Below are 17,325 nucleotides of genomic sequence, written 5' to 3'. Positions count from 1 at the left end.
TGTATTATATTTTGCCTATAATAACATAGTTGTTAATGAACAGATTCTTAAACTTTAAAGGAAGAAGAAATAATACTTTTACCATGTATAACAAATAATTGCAAGCAGTTCTCGTGTACAATGTATCCAAAAGTACCTTCAGAGCATCCCAACATGTATTCTGGATACTCCTGGAGGCCCTCCTAGTTTTCCCATATTGGACCAATTCTTGTCCTTTTTACTAAAATATATTAATTTGCTGTATACTTTTTGTAGATGAGCTGACCAGTCCTACTATTGACCTGGACATCACCCACATTCCAGCTTCTGCTGTTATTTCACCACCTCCTTCACGAGCAACGGCCACCACCAGTGCTGTTCCTTTGAGTTGTGCTGCTCTTGTTCCTTTTATTCGACGTCAACTGTCTTATGGCCATGGTTAGTGTAGTGTTTCAAGCTATTTTAGCTAAATTCAACAAAACTTGCTTATTTTTTAAAAGATGGGGGGTTTGCTTTTGCTTTGGTTACAGAATCAATTAGGACTAGTGTCCTAGATGATCAATTCCCTGCAAAAAATGAAAGGTCCAAATCTTATGATGAAGGACTTGATGACTATAAAGAAGGAAAAAGGTAAGAATACCCATAAAAATATAGATGTGCATCATTGGATGTCTTATTTAGGAAATTCTTTTAGAATGTCCACTAAAATATCTACCTTACATCTGTAGGGCCATAAAGCATGCACCGAGCTTAAAGGAAATTAAGGTCAGTTACTTTATTTTCAATATTTATCTGATGTGTAAATAACATTAGTATTGCACGACTAAGCATTAAGTTGCACCTAGGCATGTGAGAATATAGATTGCTTAAAGTATAATGATGGAATTTTTTTTTATTAATGCCCAAGCATCCACTTGGTGAACAGATGTTGCTGACTTTTGCCAATTAAAAAGATTACAGCATTTGATGAAAAAGTATTTTTCTGGCTACAGACAGGATGGCACACTCTGTAGTTAACTTCAGAATTGTTACCACTTTCTAGTGTATTAAAAGGAAGCCTACTGACTGAGATGTATGGCAGGCCTTTTCTGTAATTCATTGGGGCTTCTTTGAACTGCTGGCTGATTGGAATGTACTGTTCCACTAATGTTAGGTCCCTTTCCATGCCAGCTGTCTGTATTCCCACCTGACAGATGGAAGGGAAAGAAGAGGGAGACTTTGAATTATTACAGCATGCTGAGGCTGGTTTGATTATGTTTTCTTTAGATTGCAAAAAGCCAAGCATCTTCAGAAAATGCAGGATTCAGAAAAGCATCTGCTTCAGACGTCTTTGGCGACACCTCCAAAGAAGGATATCTTCATTTTCGGCAGCTAGTTACAGAAAAGGGGAAGGTACAGTTTTTTCAAACCACAGCTAACTGTAAAACCTGTCTTCTTATATATATTCAAATGTTTTTAGATGCAAACAGGTTTTTAATTTCCTATGAAAAATACTAGAATTATGTTTGTTTTTCTTTTGGCAGAAACTCAACTTTTCAAAATTTCCATTTAATCTGCATAGACCTGGTACAGTTGTTGCAATCTTCCTGTTCTTGAACAGTTAAAATAAACATTAAAAACAATTAAATGATTCTTTGCATGTCAAATGCTCTGCAGTTCCATTGCTTATCTTATTGATATTTTCACCATAAGATATTTTTTGGACTACTAACACAGATAAATTATTAGTAATTTTTTTTCTGTTTGGATGTAAAAATTCTCAGTGATATAAAAACAAGTTCTGTCTTATTTGTATTCCTTGATAATTTGCCATATTTGATTAGGAAGATATTCAATTGGCATTATGTCAATTAACCTATTAAAAAGATTATATCTGCTCAGAGTGCTTTAAAACAGCAGTCCCCAACCTTTTGGGCACAAGGGACAGTTCCATGGAGAAAGGTTTTTCTGCAGACCAGAGGGGGCATGGTCTTGTGCCCACAGAGGAGGCTTCGCTTGTTTGCGCAGCCCGGTTACTGGCATGCCACAGCCTGGTGCTGGTCCACAGATTAGGGGTTGGGGATCCCTGCTTTAAAGTACTCTCTAAGCAGTTTACAAATGTCAGCAAATTGCCCTCAACAATCTGGGTCCTCCTTTTACCAACCTCAGAAGGATGAAATGCTGAGTCAATCTTGAGCTGGTCAGAATGGAACTCCTAGCAGTGGGCAGGGTTTGCCTGCAATGCTGAATTCTAACCACTGCGCCACCACGGCTCCTTGCTTGGTAACAGTATTTTTAATTATTACCTGTTTATCAATTTTCTACACCACCCATCTCACCAAAGTAGGCAGTTTACAAATTTTAACATATAAAACACTATGCACACTCCCCTTGTTTTCTTAAATAAATATTATTCTGGATCCTATTTTCTAGAGAGTTGGTGGGAGCATCCGGCCATGGAAACAGATGTATGTCATTCTCAGAGGATGTTCATTATACTTATACAAGGATAAAAAAGAACCAACTATGCTTTCTGAGGAGGAACAGCCCATCAACATCAATGCTTGTTTAACAGACATTTCATATAGTGATACCAAGAAGAAACATGTGTTTCGGCTTACTACATCAGACTGCGAATACCTGTTTCAAGCTGAAAATAGAGATGACATGCTGGCATGGATTAAGGCTATACGAGAAAATAGCAGCTTAAATGATGAGGTTGTGTTCTTGTTAAAATTTTATTCTTCCTCCTTGTTGTATTTTGCAGAGATCCTGTTTTTCCAGACCCATTACGCAATTCCACGTGGTAACCCTGATATGCAATAAATACAAGTTAACGGTATTAAAAATCCATAATCTCACAGGCTTTTTATAAAGTTGCATGAGATTTCAATGTTCCTACCAGGGAAATAATACATCCAGTAAAATGTGAGAAAGTAATATTGGTAAGAGTGTCTATGAAGCAAAAAAGAATCATTACACCTTTGACATTTGGCCACACTATCCCAAGTAAATTATGGTTCAGCTAACCATAATTGGTTAGCTGAATTATAGCTCATTTAGGTTGACAGGATTTCAGACAAAGCAAATCTGGAAGAGCCAAAAGTAGTTTGTGCAACCCTCTTCCCCTTCTCTTCTGTGCCATACTCTGCTCACCGTTTTATGCCCTAGTCTACTCCAGCACCTTCCCCTTGATATCCCTTATTTACACTGAATTTTAATTCAATTATGCATACCTGCGGGGCATCTCCCTATCTTTCTTGTGTAGCCATTCCCTTGTGCTTTGCACACACTTGAGGGATGCCCTGCTCCTGTACCACAGCATACTGACAGCCTTCTTTTTCCTCTCTGTCCATCACTTCACTGTTTTCTACCTCATAGTACATGTGCTACAACTCATGAATCAGACATGTTTCCTCTGCCTCCATGCACAGATAAAGCACATACGCTTCACTTTGTGCAGAACATCTCTTACAACCTGAACTGTATATGGAATGTTCCATACTTGAAACAATTTTAGATAGCGATCATAATCAAGCTACTTTCGTAACATACACTTGAATATTTGCAAAATTACACTAAATTCAGTTGTGTCTAAGAGATCTTTGTTATCACTATGCATACAATAATCTCTTTTTATGAGGAGGGGAAGGAGGGTTGAGTATGCTAGATTTGTGTTCTCTTAATTTCATTTTTGTTAATGATGATAAGATGTTTCTCTGCCTATGGAGCTCTATATGCAATTTTGGATTCTGAGCTGCATGGAGAGCATCATTGTTCAAGTCAAATACAAATGTTTTTAAAATTGCATGTTTAGAATTCATGGTTATATGAACATCAAGAAAGTGCTACAGTTTTACATAATGCCATTACATTAGGTAGTTTAGTGACCAGTAGTCACTAGTTTGCAGTGACCAGTAGTAAGTAGTTTGCAGATGAATGAAGGCGAATATATGGGGCCCAGGGTAATGTTGCAGGATCCAATCTGGGTCAGTCACCGGCACCAGAAGAAGTTTTGTCTTCCCAGCTTTCGGATTCCTGCTGGAGTCCCCATCCTCAGGGAAGCTAGAGAGAAGTTTCCCGAGGATGGGGGCTCCAGCGTGAATCCAGGGGCTGAGAAGACAAAACTTCTTCTGGTCCCAGTGACTCACCCAGACTGGATCCTGCAATTTGCAGATGTTCCATTGTTAAAGTAAATTCAACATTGGGTGGTTAATATGTGCAACTCCTAACACAGAAAAGGCATTTGTTGTCTTCAAAAGATACAAAACTATCAATCCCAATAGCCTCAATTATATCTGAAAGGCCATCCTTGATTTGCCATGTATACTGCCCAATGTGTAATGTATAAAATGCTGCATCTTTTCTTGAAATGTTTCACTAATATGTATGCAGTCCAGTGTATGGTACTCTGTGTTTTAAAACTGATGAGATTTTCGCATTTCACTTTTATATTTGATCTTCCCCCTCCCCGTTTTGATGTATTTTCTTTATTTAAATTATAATTATCTTTCAATTTTCTTTTTATTAGTTTATAGTGTAAAATGCAAACATACAAAAGGAAATAATAGGAAAAATAGGGGAGAAGGGAAAAGTGTAGAAAAGAAGGGGAAAAGAAAGAAAAGGCATTGACTTCCGATTCCCTTTGGTGCAGTATTATTATATGCTATATAGTTTGTCCAGTCCTGAATATGGCTAGTTAAATTTTCATTTGTGGAGCTGTGCAAAGCAGAAATTTCAAAATAGTTATCTATTTATTTGCAGGACACAGGTGTCACAAGCAGGGATCTAATTAGCCGGAAGATTAAAGAATACAGCACAATTATGGGGTAAGCTACCACAGTACCATTTGAGAGCTCAGTTAGTCAGCTACATGGATTTCCTGCTTTTAAATATTTTTTTTTCAGTGCTTCTAGTGGCAAAACTGAGCCACTTTCAAAACCATCCCGACCGAGCCTAATTAAAAGACAGACATTCCTTGGCACTAAAACTGAGCAAAGAACTCAGAGTCCACATTCTCCTAAGGAGGAATCAGAAAAGAAATTCCTTACTAAAGGTATTGTATACTGAATATAAGAATACTATTACTTACTCTAGGTTTTCCTATTATACTGAAGGAGGCCTGATGGTGAGGACACTATGTGTCATGGGGTTTGGAGTTTCATTGATTCTTAGAAGTTCATTGAATAAACATTCTAAGCTATGATAAGTGATGATGAAACTCCTTTTTTGCTGGGAACTTTTGATTATTCCTTGTTTATAAGAAAACTCCAGATCGGAAACAATCTGGAAAACAGTGATTTGAAATGTATCCTCCCCCTCAGAATATGCATGCATGTGGGGTAGAATTGAAAAGGGAGTGGGAAAAGAGTGTGGGATGAAATAGACTGAAACAGAGGGGTTAGGGTTACCTATATAAAAAGGATAGAACCATTTCATTCTGTAGTTGTGATAATTCCATATAATTTTGGGAAAGAAAGTTGATAAATACAGAGTATCTTCTGTTTTGTTATGAAGTCACGAAGCTTTGGAGATATTTGCAATCTTCTGTCAAGGAAAGTGGAAATGGCAGTGGGATCGGTAGGAATAAAACCATCATTCTCTGATTACTATACTCAGAACTACAATTTTGTTTTTCATTGTAGCAGTTTTTGATGCAGCCTGTTTTAAAACAAGGTTGCTTATTTCCGTCTAATTGTTTTCTTATTTATATAAATGTAATAAATATAGCATGCTCTTTTGCTAAATATTTGAGTTAGGTCTCATAAGAATATTGCATTATTTCTTTAAAAATTACTAGCTTAATAGTTACTTGAAAGTCAGAAGAGATATTTAAGTATGGATACTAGGTTAATAAGGAATATATTCCCCACAAAAAAAATTTATATCTCAAAAGTAAATCTTAACACAGTTTAATTCAGATAAGAATCCATTCTTGAATTACAGTTCAACACATGGATTTGTACCACATTCAAAATGTGGGTTTCTGTCTGTGTAAAGTTTGTATTTTACAAGACTTCTAAATTAGAATATATTTAGTAGCATGGACAGAATTTTGTACAGTTCATAATTTCATTTTATGGTTTATAATGTGCTAACCATGCTTCTTAATATTTACACTTTGCTTAGAGCTTAATAGTGACTTTTCAAGCTTTTAAAATGACACTTATTTATTTATTCAATTTCTACAGCCACCCATCGCAACCAAGTGACTGAATAATGTATTCAGGCATTCAAAATCAAGTAATGATACATTGGAAAATTACATGAGATTTGTAAATCCCTTGTTTACTCATTTGTACTCTAGTCTTTTACCCTTTTCTTCTTTGTTTATATATTTTCTCTTATGGTATATGAGTGTATACACACACAAATATGTACATAGGCATGAGCGCATGCATATAAACATGCACACACACAACTATACATACAAATATCATTTTGCTGATTGTGTCAATATGCAAACTGTAAATTGTTTGATTTATGTACTGTTCATATAGATTGCAGATGCCACTAAATTTGATTCTGTTCAAAATTAATATAATGGCTAGACATCGATTGCTAAGGTTGTGGTGAACCTGTGGCCTGATTGTGGAGAAGCCGTAGTCTCTAGTCTGTTTCAAGATTTAAGTGTACTAAGTATCTTATATTCATCTATTATTTTGTTGGTTCATTTGGTCATTATATCCAGTTATATTCCATTAGCTTTCTGAAGGTTTTAAATGACTTGTTTTCTTTTTTGTTCTTCCTTGAAGAAAAAGATGAGACAAGCCCACCCAAAGATAAAGGTACATGGCGAAAAAACATTCCAAGCATCATGAAAAAAACATTCGAGAGGAAAGCATCTGCTGCTTGCACGTTTGGTGTCAAACTAGTTGATTGTCCCCCAGCAGAGAGCAATAAGGTATACTCATTTTTTTTAAAACAAAGTCATGCTTATTAATAATTTCTTTGAAAAATATTCTTTGAGAGACATAAATAGTAAACACAAACTTTCATTCCCTTTTGGACTTTTCAGTGTATTCCAAGAATTGTTGAAATATGCTGCAATTTAGTTGAAGAGAGAGGTCTTCAATATACTGGTATTTATAGGGTTCCAGGAAATAATGTTGCCATCTCAAATATGCAAGAAGAACTAAACAAAGGAATGACTGACATTGATCTTCAAGATGATGTGAGTTCTACCCTCTCTGTTCTAAATTCTCATAGTATTTCTTTTTAATGACAATGTTTTGTTTACTCAATTTTTAGAAATGGCGAGACCTGAATGTCATAAGTAGTTTATTGAAGTCCTTTCTCCGAAAGCTTCCAGAACCACTCTTTACTAATGGTAAGTTTTGATTCAAAGTAGAAAGGAAAAAGAAAACCATTGAATAAAACACATCAGTGATTATCTATGATAAGTTAAATTAGAAGACCGTTTTGTTAGAATTCAGTTAAACATTGTTCTCCTTAATTTTAGTATTGCTTAGATAGATCAGGATTCTTTGGCATTTCTCTTAAAAAGACACAGATGAGTTAGTTGCTCAGAGAGATATATATTATTGGCTTATATGTAGAAAACCCAGGTTTTATTCTACTTAGCCTATAAAATTGAAGCTGATACATAATGACCTATCTCTGCCTAAGACAGACATGTCACACCCGTGACGTCACGTGACGTATCGGAGCTTTTTTTGCCATTGCCGGCAATGGGGTGGGCACGGCTCTGGTATGATGAAACCGGCCCACGGGCCGGCAGTTTAACAACCCTGGCCTAAGACTATGAACAACCATTGCTAAATAGAATAAACAGTTCCAAGTTGTTGTAATTATCAGTTGTTGGATTTTTCATTATATTTCTTCAGGTAGTCTCATATACAGGTTGTAGCCAGCAATTCAAATACTGTACAGTCCTCCCAGTCACATATTAACCTGTAGGGTGCATCCATTTTCTGTCTCTATTAACAAGACAAACATGTCTTGAAGCCCTGGTGGACTGCGATATGTGGCTGGGGAACTGGGTGAGTCATAACTTATTCAGAAGTTAATTTGTTAGTACTCTACTTTTTTGCCTTCTTTTAGTGGCCTCATTTCTGTGAATTTGCTGCCAATGTGGTATAGTCATTGGGCTACTGGGTTTTTCTAGTTACTTATTTCAGCACGAAAAAAAAACATACCAAGGATAATTTCTCTATGACAAAATCAGAGGCACTTGCATGGATTATTAAAACAAATTGGCAACAACTAGATGAAATACATAGTAGAATATATAAACTTCAAATAAAAGCCGCTTTGTATATATTTGAAATGGCATTTTTTATAAATGCAAATCATACCATGTTTTTCTAATCCCATAGTATCAGTAGTTTTGTAAAGGCATATTTTCGAACTAAGTTCTTATACAGAGGATCCAGGCTATCCACACTGGTTGAAACAAAGTTAGAGTAAGCAAAACATTATGTTACTCTGGTGATGCAAGTCCATTTTTTTATGCTTAGTTGGTCCTCTTTCTCCTGCAGGGAGGTTGTAATGCAGGTCTTAAAATAAAATTATTTTCTTTATTTTTAGAGAGATATGCAACTTTCATAGATGCCAACAGAAAAGAAGATCCTGTCGAGCGACTAAAAACATTGAAAAGCCTGGTATGTTGCTTTTGATAGGGATTGACTCAGATGCAATTATATTTTGGGATTATTTTAAAATTTTATGTTGATATTATCCTTTTCAGATCCATGATTTACCTGAACACCATTATGAAACACTTAAATTTCTCTGTGCACATCTGAAAATTGTAGCAGAACATTCAGAAGAAAACAAGGTAACTGGCTTATCTGTACCAAGAATTTATATTTCTGATAACCAAATTCAGTGCTTGCTTCTAGGAGCTGTGGTAATAGAATTCTTTTTCTTGCTATAAGATATACTCCAGATTATTTGGAATGTCAATATTGTAGTCTGCATTTGCTTTCTCAGCTCATTGGCTCTGTGGCTGCTTTAGCATAATGAACATTTAGGAAAACCAATAGTATAAGTATGTACGAAAAAACAAATGAAGAAGCAAAGGACTGCAATTATCCTTGGGGAAAAAAGAATTCTTTCTTACTGAGTTGCTTTCACATAGAGACAAAGCAAACAAAAAATACACCTCATCTTACAGGTCAAAAAAATTTTTATTTTATTTTTTAAAGTTGTATACCTTGATCTGCAATTTTTGTGGAAAAATATTATTAGGTTTTGTGGGTTCCTGTTCTTTCCTCACATATTGGATGGACAGATAATGTATTTAGGTACACAGAACCCATAGCTGCTGCATTATATGGCTAGGAAGTTGTCCTGTAATTACAGTTTTATTTATTTATTTATTTATTTCATTTATACCCCGCCCTTCTCCCGGAGGACTCAGGAGATTTATTGGAGAAAAAAATGTGTACTATAGTCCATAGGCAAGTCACCTGCTCAGCATTTAATTAAAGCTTCATAACATGTTGAGAGATTCATGTACTACTTTAGTTTGAGGAGAGGAATGGATACAACCAGACTTCTCTTTCTAGACTCTTGCTTATGAACACTGAAGAATTATTAGATTCAGGAGCAGATTAAAAACAGCAAGATCCTGATCTGCTACATAAATCTGTTTCATACACTGATCAGCTTTTGCTTTGAATTTTCCTTCTAATGAGGATGCTCGGATTAATTTAGCAACATTGGCTACTACTAGATGCTTCTGCTTTTTAAGAAAGATATACATTTATGTAAGTACAATGATGTGCTATAAGTACAATTATTGACTTTATTCTTTAGATGGAACCAAGAAACCTGGCAATAGTATTTGGTCCAACACTTGTGAGGACATCTGAAGATAACATGACTAATATGGTTACTCATATGCCAGATCAATACAGAATTGTAGAAACACTTATCCAAAAAGTAAGTGAATTCATTTCATGTTGCTAGAGAGATTATTCAGACCAGCCTCGATTTTGATTTTTTTTCATAAAGTACTCCTTATCTCAATGTCCACATTTTAATTCTTTCATTTCTGGGGAGTTTTTCACTTCTTTTATTTTGAATTGTAGCATGACTGGTTTTTCGCAGAAGAAGATGCTGAACAACCCTTTGTAAGTACTAACCTTAACTAAATGGATTCTCCTCCTGTTTTAATTTAGAGCATACAAATGAATATATGATTTTCACCCCTCTCCAATGTGTTCTAACAATGTTCTTTGTTCACCACACCAAAACATACTATCCATGAAGTAATGAAAATAACATATAAAATGAAGTTACACATTTCTCTTCCAGGGTAGTTTTTTCTCCATTTAATATGCCAGCTTGTGTATTTTTCTTTCTTCTAAAATGTTATATAGGAAGATTGGTATTCTTTTCAGTTCTCAGATGACTAATTTTTCTAAATAATGTTTACTGACTGTGATTGGATGATGAAGAAATCTTTGTTTATTAACTATAGACAGCAGTTCAGGAAGCAAACACAGTAGAGTCTCAGCCAGTGCCAAGCATAGATCATTTACTCAGCAACATTGGAAGGATTGGAGTATATCCTGGAGATGTATCAGGTAACTCTTGCCTGGACAGCTTGTAGGTTAGAAAATTCTCTCTTCTGATGATTTATTATAATTGTCTCCTTTTTCTTTCTTTGCTAATAAACTCAATTTCTCCCTTTATCTTCATGATCTTGGGTCTATTATTTGAAGGTCAGCAGTGAGCTGAGCATGTTGCATGACGTAGGTTGGAATGCTTTCTCAGCAACCAATATAATTCTGAGACCATGAAAACGGCATGGTCACGAGTGTATCATTGACCATGGTTACCCATGTACTTTTTAACATGACATGGATAAGGTACCTACTAGTTTGTAAGTAGTTGAGGAAAAGGCAGAAAGTTTTAAATTCTACACACTGTTCTAATGATAGTATTTTTTTCAACTTAGGAAGGCAAATCAAGATTTTGAAATTCATTTTGCTCAACTAATAAGTATATTTTTCCAAACTATATTGCAACTAATTATTTGTTTATTATTAAATGTTTTTTCTTCTTTATGACTGCCACCTTATTATTCAGCTAAGTACTACTACTACAAACTGCCACCATACTGTTTCACTAAGTATGTTTTTATCCCAAATGTTATTACCTTGTCTCTAGTTTGTGTTTTAGTTTATAGAAAACTTTTTTCAGCATTTTATTGAAACAGTCCCTCTGTCCTGATGCTGAAATAGGAGAAGTGGGAGGAGTCTATCACACGGTGATGTCACTAGTGGACTCTGTGGTGTCACTGATGGACAACTGGAACTGTAGGAAGAAGGAGGACTGTTGCCCACATTGTAGCTGCCTTGTCTGCAGAAACCCCCGTTTCTTGTAAATGCAAAAGGACTAGTTGATCTGTACTGTAAATTTATCCTTTCAAGAGTATTTGAACAGATCAATGCTACTTTTTAAAAGTATTTCTGCTGTTTCTTGTTACTTCTGAAGCAGACCCTGAGGAGAAATAGCATGGTATGGTCCACTGGTTTTTTTTAGTCATTAGCCATGTGTCAAAAGGGGCATGGCATGGGGTTCAGCTCATTAATTCTCCAGTGGGGTCACTCTCCTAGCAAGTTGGAGAATGTATTTTAGTTACTCTGCTAGCCCCTCCGTACCCCCCTTTTAATTGTATAACCTCTGTTGTTTTATTTTGCCAAACAGTAAAATTATGGTGTCCATTTTTCATTTCATAATAACGCTTCTGTTTTTGAGATGAGTACAAAACTGATGGCTGTGGAAAAAAATCTTGATAATGATAAATTCTTAAATGTATAGCTCGGAGGAGCGCTGAAATGTTAACTGGGGCTTTTAAATACATAAAGCCCAATATAATTTGACAGCATACAAACAACTGCAAAAAAGAATTTTAGTAATTTTTTCAGAAAATAGTCTAAGGCACTAAAGATGTTTTAAATGTACATTTCATTTGCTGAAATGTACAGAATACAGTCCTGAAAAGGTCCCCCAGCTGCGGTTTTGCAGGGCTGTGCGCTTAGAGCATTAAATAAATATTAGTATTTCTGTTTTATTTAGAAGAAAGGGCTTTTTTGCCGTTTCTGTCATTGAGCTGATTCTGCCTCCAATTCACAGCATCCTTTCATGGCAGTGGCTTTCTGTGGTGCAGCTTGCATCTTTGTGAGCAATTACTATCCACTGTTCTGATTATTTAATTTTTCTGTTATCTGTTTGCTCTCACCTTTTGTTGTGCTTGTCTTCTTTCATACTTCAGCATTGTCTAGAGTAAAAACAAAACTTTGTGCCATTTTGACTGAAGTGCTGTGTTGATTTTTTTTTTCCTCCCCAATAGATTCAGCTACTGGTGACTCTGCAAAATCTAAGGTAAATCATTCATCTGTATTTTTACAGGAATGAGTCTATACATTACAATGTTGAAAGAGGGCTCACTGGCTTATTTATACTAGATCTCTCATGGGCTGTTGATAAAAATGTATTCAGACAGTAAAGGGCTTCTCTTTCTTGTATTAAACCCCTTGGAGCTTTGAATTGGGCTCTGATTTTTATACATGAATTAAAATGACTAACCCATTGTACTTCTTGGGCCTGGTTATTAAGGATAAGAATTATGTCACTCACTTTAATCTTGCTGTGTAAACGTAATATGCTTAATCTTATTTCATTAGCATGATTCATGATGCAACAATTAATTTTAAAGATAGATTGTGGGAAAGAAGTTAAGTTCAAATCCCCTGTTGTCCAGAAATGCTCTGAATGGAAGATTATGTGGATTTACACTTAAAAGGATACAATTGGTGGCATATAATGTAAGAGGCATTAGACAGATACTTGTGTTCTTGGTATATTATTTTATGAGTTTTTTAAAAATCAAGTCTGCACCAAGCCTGTATTTAAAATATAGAATATATTATAAAATATTTAAGCAGTACAGAATGAGTTTTGTTTAAAAAAAAGGAATGATAAAACAAAATTAATGTTAATTGGTCTGAGACATTCACAATTGCAAATCTTGATTAAAATAAAGTCAGTCAGTCAATCCTGATGTTAATTGATATTTGATAAATAATCAACTGCATTTTAAGAATATACTGGTAAGATTATTTTTAATTTGGCACTGTTTCAAAAAAAAGGTGCTACATTCATTTCATTTTACCTTAGGCCACTGTGCTTTTACAAATTATGAACGATTGCATTTAAAGAAAAAAACCTGTATATCACTGCAACTGAACTAGTATAGGTAAAGTAAAGAGAAAAGGTTTTGATAGCAATCTAGTTCTGGCTATGCAAGGCTGATCAGGTTCATAAAACCTTGTGTTTATAATGGCTGTGACTTCCTGCAGTGTCCTAAGCCACAAACTGAGAAACCATGGCCTATGTAATTGATATGCTACTGTATGGTGCTAGAGCAGATTTTTGCAGAACAACTCAGCAATGACAGGTAATAACATATAACTCAGTTTCATATATATATGAATTTGCTTTGGAAGATTTGTAAAGAAAATATTGTGAACCACAACTATGATTTCTTTCTTTTTTTAAATGATTGTAATGGGTTTCTTTCCATACAGGGTTCTTGGGGATCTGGAAATAATCAATATAGCAGAGAGCTGCTTAAATCCTCTATATTTGCCACAGCCAGTCGCAAGCGGAAAAAAGCAAAAGATAAACTGCAACCCAGCAGCTCTGAAGATGAGTGGGATAATGTTTTTTATATGAAGGAGCCTGCAGAGCACCGTTGCAATGATTCAGCAAAAGAGGACACATCTAAAACAGAGCTGGAGAAGGAGACTGCAGGGGAAATGCAGAGAACAGGATTTCCGAAAGAAAAGGAAGACTGTGTTAACAGTCCTTCTGCAACAAGCAAGGGTGAAATGTTGCTGAGGAAAGACAATGTGTCCTCTGAAGAACCCTCAACATCTTATATTCGGAAATATAAAAGATCCCCAAATCTCATCTCTTGGCAAAATACACAAAAAGATTACCATAAACTGCCTAATTTCCAGATTGCTTCTGTGTTGGAAGAAACTGTTTTGGACTCAGGCACTACCCTCAGCTGCACTTCACAAGCTTCTCTGCAAAAAATCTCCTGTAAAAGATTAGGAGGCCCTGAAAATAAACACAGTGAATTTTTAACAGCTGATGTTGGCTCCATCACTTCAGGTTACTCCACAACATCCTCCACGGCATATCTAACTGGTGTAGATTCCACAGGGCTATGTCCTGAAGTGCTTTACTCGGTGACAGAGAGTAAAGGAGAAGAGGCTGATGACGAAAGTAGTGAACTGATTAGTGAAGGTCGACCCGTGGAAACAGACAGCGAAAATGATTTTCCTGATTTTGCAGCAAGTTCTTCTGTGGATAGGCTGTTCAGGGAGAAGACTCAAGACATGGCAAAGAACATTAGGAGGAACTCTGAAGAAAGTGAAGTAAGTTGTTCAGGAGGAACTTCAACACCAAAGTTAGATAGTCGCAGACTTTTCAATTCATACAAACTTATTGAATGTGATACTCTATCTCGGAAAAAGTCGGCCAGGTACAAAACGGAGAGTGAAGGCTCAAGGGATGCAAAACATGAGGAGGACATAAAGAAAGGAAAGACAGACAGCAGCTTAACCACATCATCAAGAAGTGAACCTGTCAAACAGGAACCTACATGGAGACTCAAGATTCCAGACAGATTAAAACTACGTCTCAAATCATCTGCTGATGATATGCTTGGAACTGGCAATCAGAAGCCAAACTCTGCAGAGAGCTCCAAAAGAAAAAACATCAGGCGAAGACACACGTTAGGAGGACAGAGAGATTTTATGGAATTGAGTGTTCTGAATGCATGGAAAACTCAAGAGAAATGCCCAAGCATGGAGAAAGACACTTCAGCAGTAAACCGGTTGAAGGCAAAATCTCCATCCCAGTACCCAGAGTGGGTTGCACAAGAGCGTCTGCGGAGTAACACAGTGGACCTCAAAATAAATAAAACTGAAAGAGTGAATGTAAGCCAATTAGATGATTCCTCAAAAGCAGAATCCTCATTTTCTGCAGAGTTATCATCAGGAGGTGATAGTACCAGTTCTTCTGGTAGTTCTTCATCTGAGGCCTGGTACATAAAACCCATGGAGTACTCAGTACTCTAGACCATTTCAGTGGAGAAAGCTACCAAAATATGAACAAAGTCCATCAGCCTGGCTGTTGATGCTCACCCTCATAAGTTATCTGGGACCCTGGAGATTATGTTTCAATTCTGCTAGTCTCTTTGACACAGTTAAATAGCCACCACAATTCAGTAGCGTATTTTCTTTCCTCTTTTCCTCAGTTGTTCTGTATGCTTTTCCCCACCCTCCACAGTGTTAGTATGCACTATGCATAATGCAGCTACAATATTATTAGTTGGAAGAAAAAATAATTATTTTTATTTTAGTCATTAACAAGTGCCTCATCAAAAAAATATTTTTAAAGGTTCATTTGTTAAGGTGCCATAATAGTTGTTATATTTAGACATTTATGTTAAATGTAAAGAACAAATTGATGCATTTTATTGTAGAGACTGAAAGGGAGAATGTAAGCCAATTAGATGATTCCTCAAAAACAGAGTCCTCATTTCCTGCAGAGTTATTATCATCTGGAGCTAATATTACCAGTTCTTCTGATAGTTCTTCTGAACTCTGGTTCATAATACCCACAGAGTACTCAGATTTCTAAATCACTTCAGTGGGGAAAGCTACCAATATATGAACAAAGGCAACATCAGCCTGGCTGTTGGATGTTCACCCTCATAAGTTATCTGGGCCAGGAGGATATATCTTGATTTTACCAGTACCTTTGAGACAATTAAATGGTCACCACCACAATTCAGTAGCTCTCCTCTCCCCTTCCTTCCCCTCCCCTCTTGTTCTATGTTGCCCCCACACACAGTGTTAGTATGCACTATGCATTAATGCAACTACAACATTGTTAGTTGGAAGAAAAAAAATTATTTGAGTTTAGTCGTTAACAAGTGCCTCATCAAAAATTTTAAAAAATTAAAAAGGTCTCTTGGTTTGTTAAGGTGCCATAATAGTTGTTACATTTAGACATTTATGTTAAACATAAAGAACAAATTGCTGCATTTTACTGTTAAGACATTTCATTACATTTTTCAAAATTTAACATATATGGATACAGAGCTTCCATTTAGGCATTCCAGTTGGATTTTTGAGTTTTATATTCTTATTTTAATACAGTTTTTGAGTATTATGTGACTTGAATTTTTACTCTTTCTGTAAAATAAATAACTTAAGTATAAATACACTATGTGTGTATCTTTTCCTCAGACACCAGCTTTGATATAAATGTTGTAACATAGAAGTGTAGATAGTAGATCCTGGATATGTGGATAGAACTGGTTTACCAAGAATATAATTCTGCATGAAGATTTAATAAATCCAGATCTGTACATGCTTCTATGTATATCCACTTAAAACACTGGAAATAAATTGTTTTTGATTGTTCTTGTATGGACTGTCTTTCATTTAACAGAGACAATAAACATGTCAAATTTGTATCTTCATAATATTCATGACTACGTAAAGCATAAAATAAAAAGGGATAATTGAAAGCAGCAGTTATAGCATAGGGGTTTGCTATTTAAAAGGGGGTGAATTCATTGATTAGAATTTGCTTGCAAATTTTATTAATCAATGGGACAAATAATTTTGTAAGGATTATTTGATAACACACTTTAATTTTTATAAGCAGGCTGTAAGCAAACACTGTTCTTGGGCATACTAAAATCTTGTGTAAGCTTGATGGGAGTTTAGTTTGTTTCATTGCCAAAATAAGCTCCTTCATTTTACTTTATAAAAATAAAAAGTAAAATATTTTAGGAATTTTGGATAAAGTTACCATTCCTGGGAATTATTTCAAAGAAGATAGAATAGAATAATAACATAGTTGAAAGGGATCTTGGAAATCTTCTAGATCAACCCCCTGCTCGTGCAGGAGACACTATATCATTTCAGACAAATGGTTGTCCAGTCTCTTTTTGAAAGCCTTCAGTGATGGAGCATCCACAACTTCTGAAGGCAAAATATTCCATTGATCAATTACTCTCACCATTAGGAAATTTCTCCTTAGTTCTAGGTTGCCTCTCTCCTTGGTTAGTTTCCATCCATTGTTTCTTGTCTAGCCTTTGGTGCATCGGAAAATAGTTTGAATAGATATAACAGGTCTCCCTTGGCCCTGTGGATTTTGAGCTAATATACAGTTTTGCAAATATGAGCATGTTGCAAGCTGTGAGGTGATAATTTTCTGAGTCATAAATGGGACAGTTAACAGATGTAAATGAAATGTTCATTTAAGATAAAGGTTTGTACTTCAAAATAAAACATTTCCATT

The 17,325-nt window shown here is 35.6% G+C and overlaps 1 protein-coding gene across 1 annotated transcript in view; it reads left to right on the top strand.

The window, feature by feature from the left end:
- Window positions 1-16,439, top strand: part of ARHGAP21 (Rho GTPase activating protein 21) — a 45,713-nt gene extending 29,274 nt beyond the window's left edge. The window contains 19 exon segments of the mRNA XM_015810639.2: window positions 256-417; window positions 510-609; window positions 708-744; window positions 1,246-1,371; window positions 2,392-2,676; window positions 4,723-4,787; window positions 4,866-5,014; window positions 6,714-6,862; window positions 6,977-7,132; window positions 7,210-7,288; window positions 8,509-8,582; window positions 8,669-8,758; window positions 9,742-9,867; window positions 10,017-10,058; window positions 10,409-10,514; window positions 12,287-12,318; window positions 13,524-15,056; window positions 15,059-15,123; window positions 15,125-16,439. Coding sequence (XP_015666125.2) covers window positions 256-417; window positions 510-609; window positions 708-744; window positions 1,246-1,371; window positions 2,392-2,676; window positions 4,723-4,787; window positions 4,866-5,014; window positions 6,714-6,862; window positions 6,977-7,132; window positions 7,210-7,288; window positions 8,509-8,582; window positions 8,669-8,758; window positions 9,742-9,867; window positions 10,017-10,058; window positions 10,409-10,514; window positions 12,287-12,318; window positions 13,524-15,056; window positions 15,059-15,123; window positions 15,125-15,200 — 3,452 coding nt within the window. The 3' untranslated portion in view covers window positions 15,201-16,439.
- Window positions 16,440-17,325: the final 886 nt, after the last annotated feature.

The sequence above is a fragment of the Protobothrops mucrosquamatus genome, unplaced genomic scaffold, assembly GCF_001527695.2.
Source record: "Protobothrops mucrosquamatus isolate PMUCROS unplaced genomic scaffold, P.Mucros_1.0 scaffold13, whole genome shotgun sequence".
NCBI classification, from domain to species: Eukaryota; Metazoa; Chordata; class Lepidosauria; order Squamata; family Viperidae; genus Protobothrops; species Protobothrops mucrosquamatus.
This window is presented reverse-complemented; position numbering and strand designations above follow the sequence as displayed.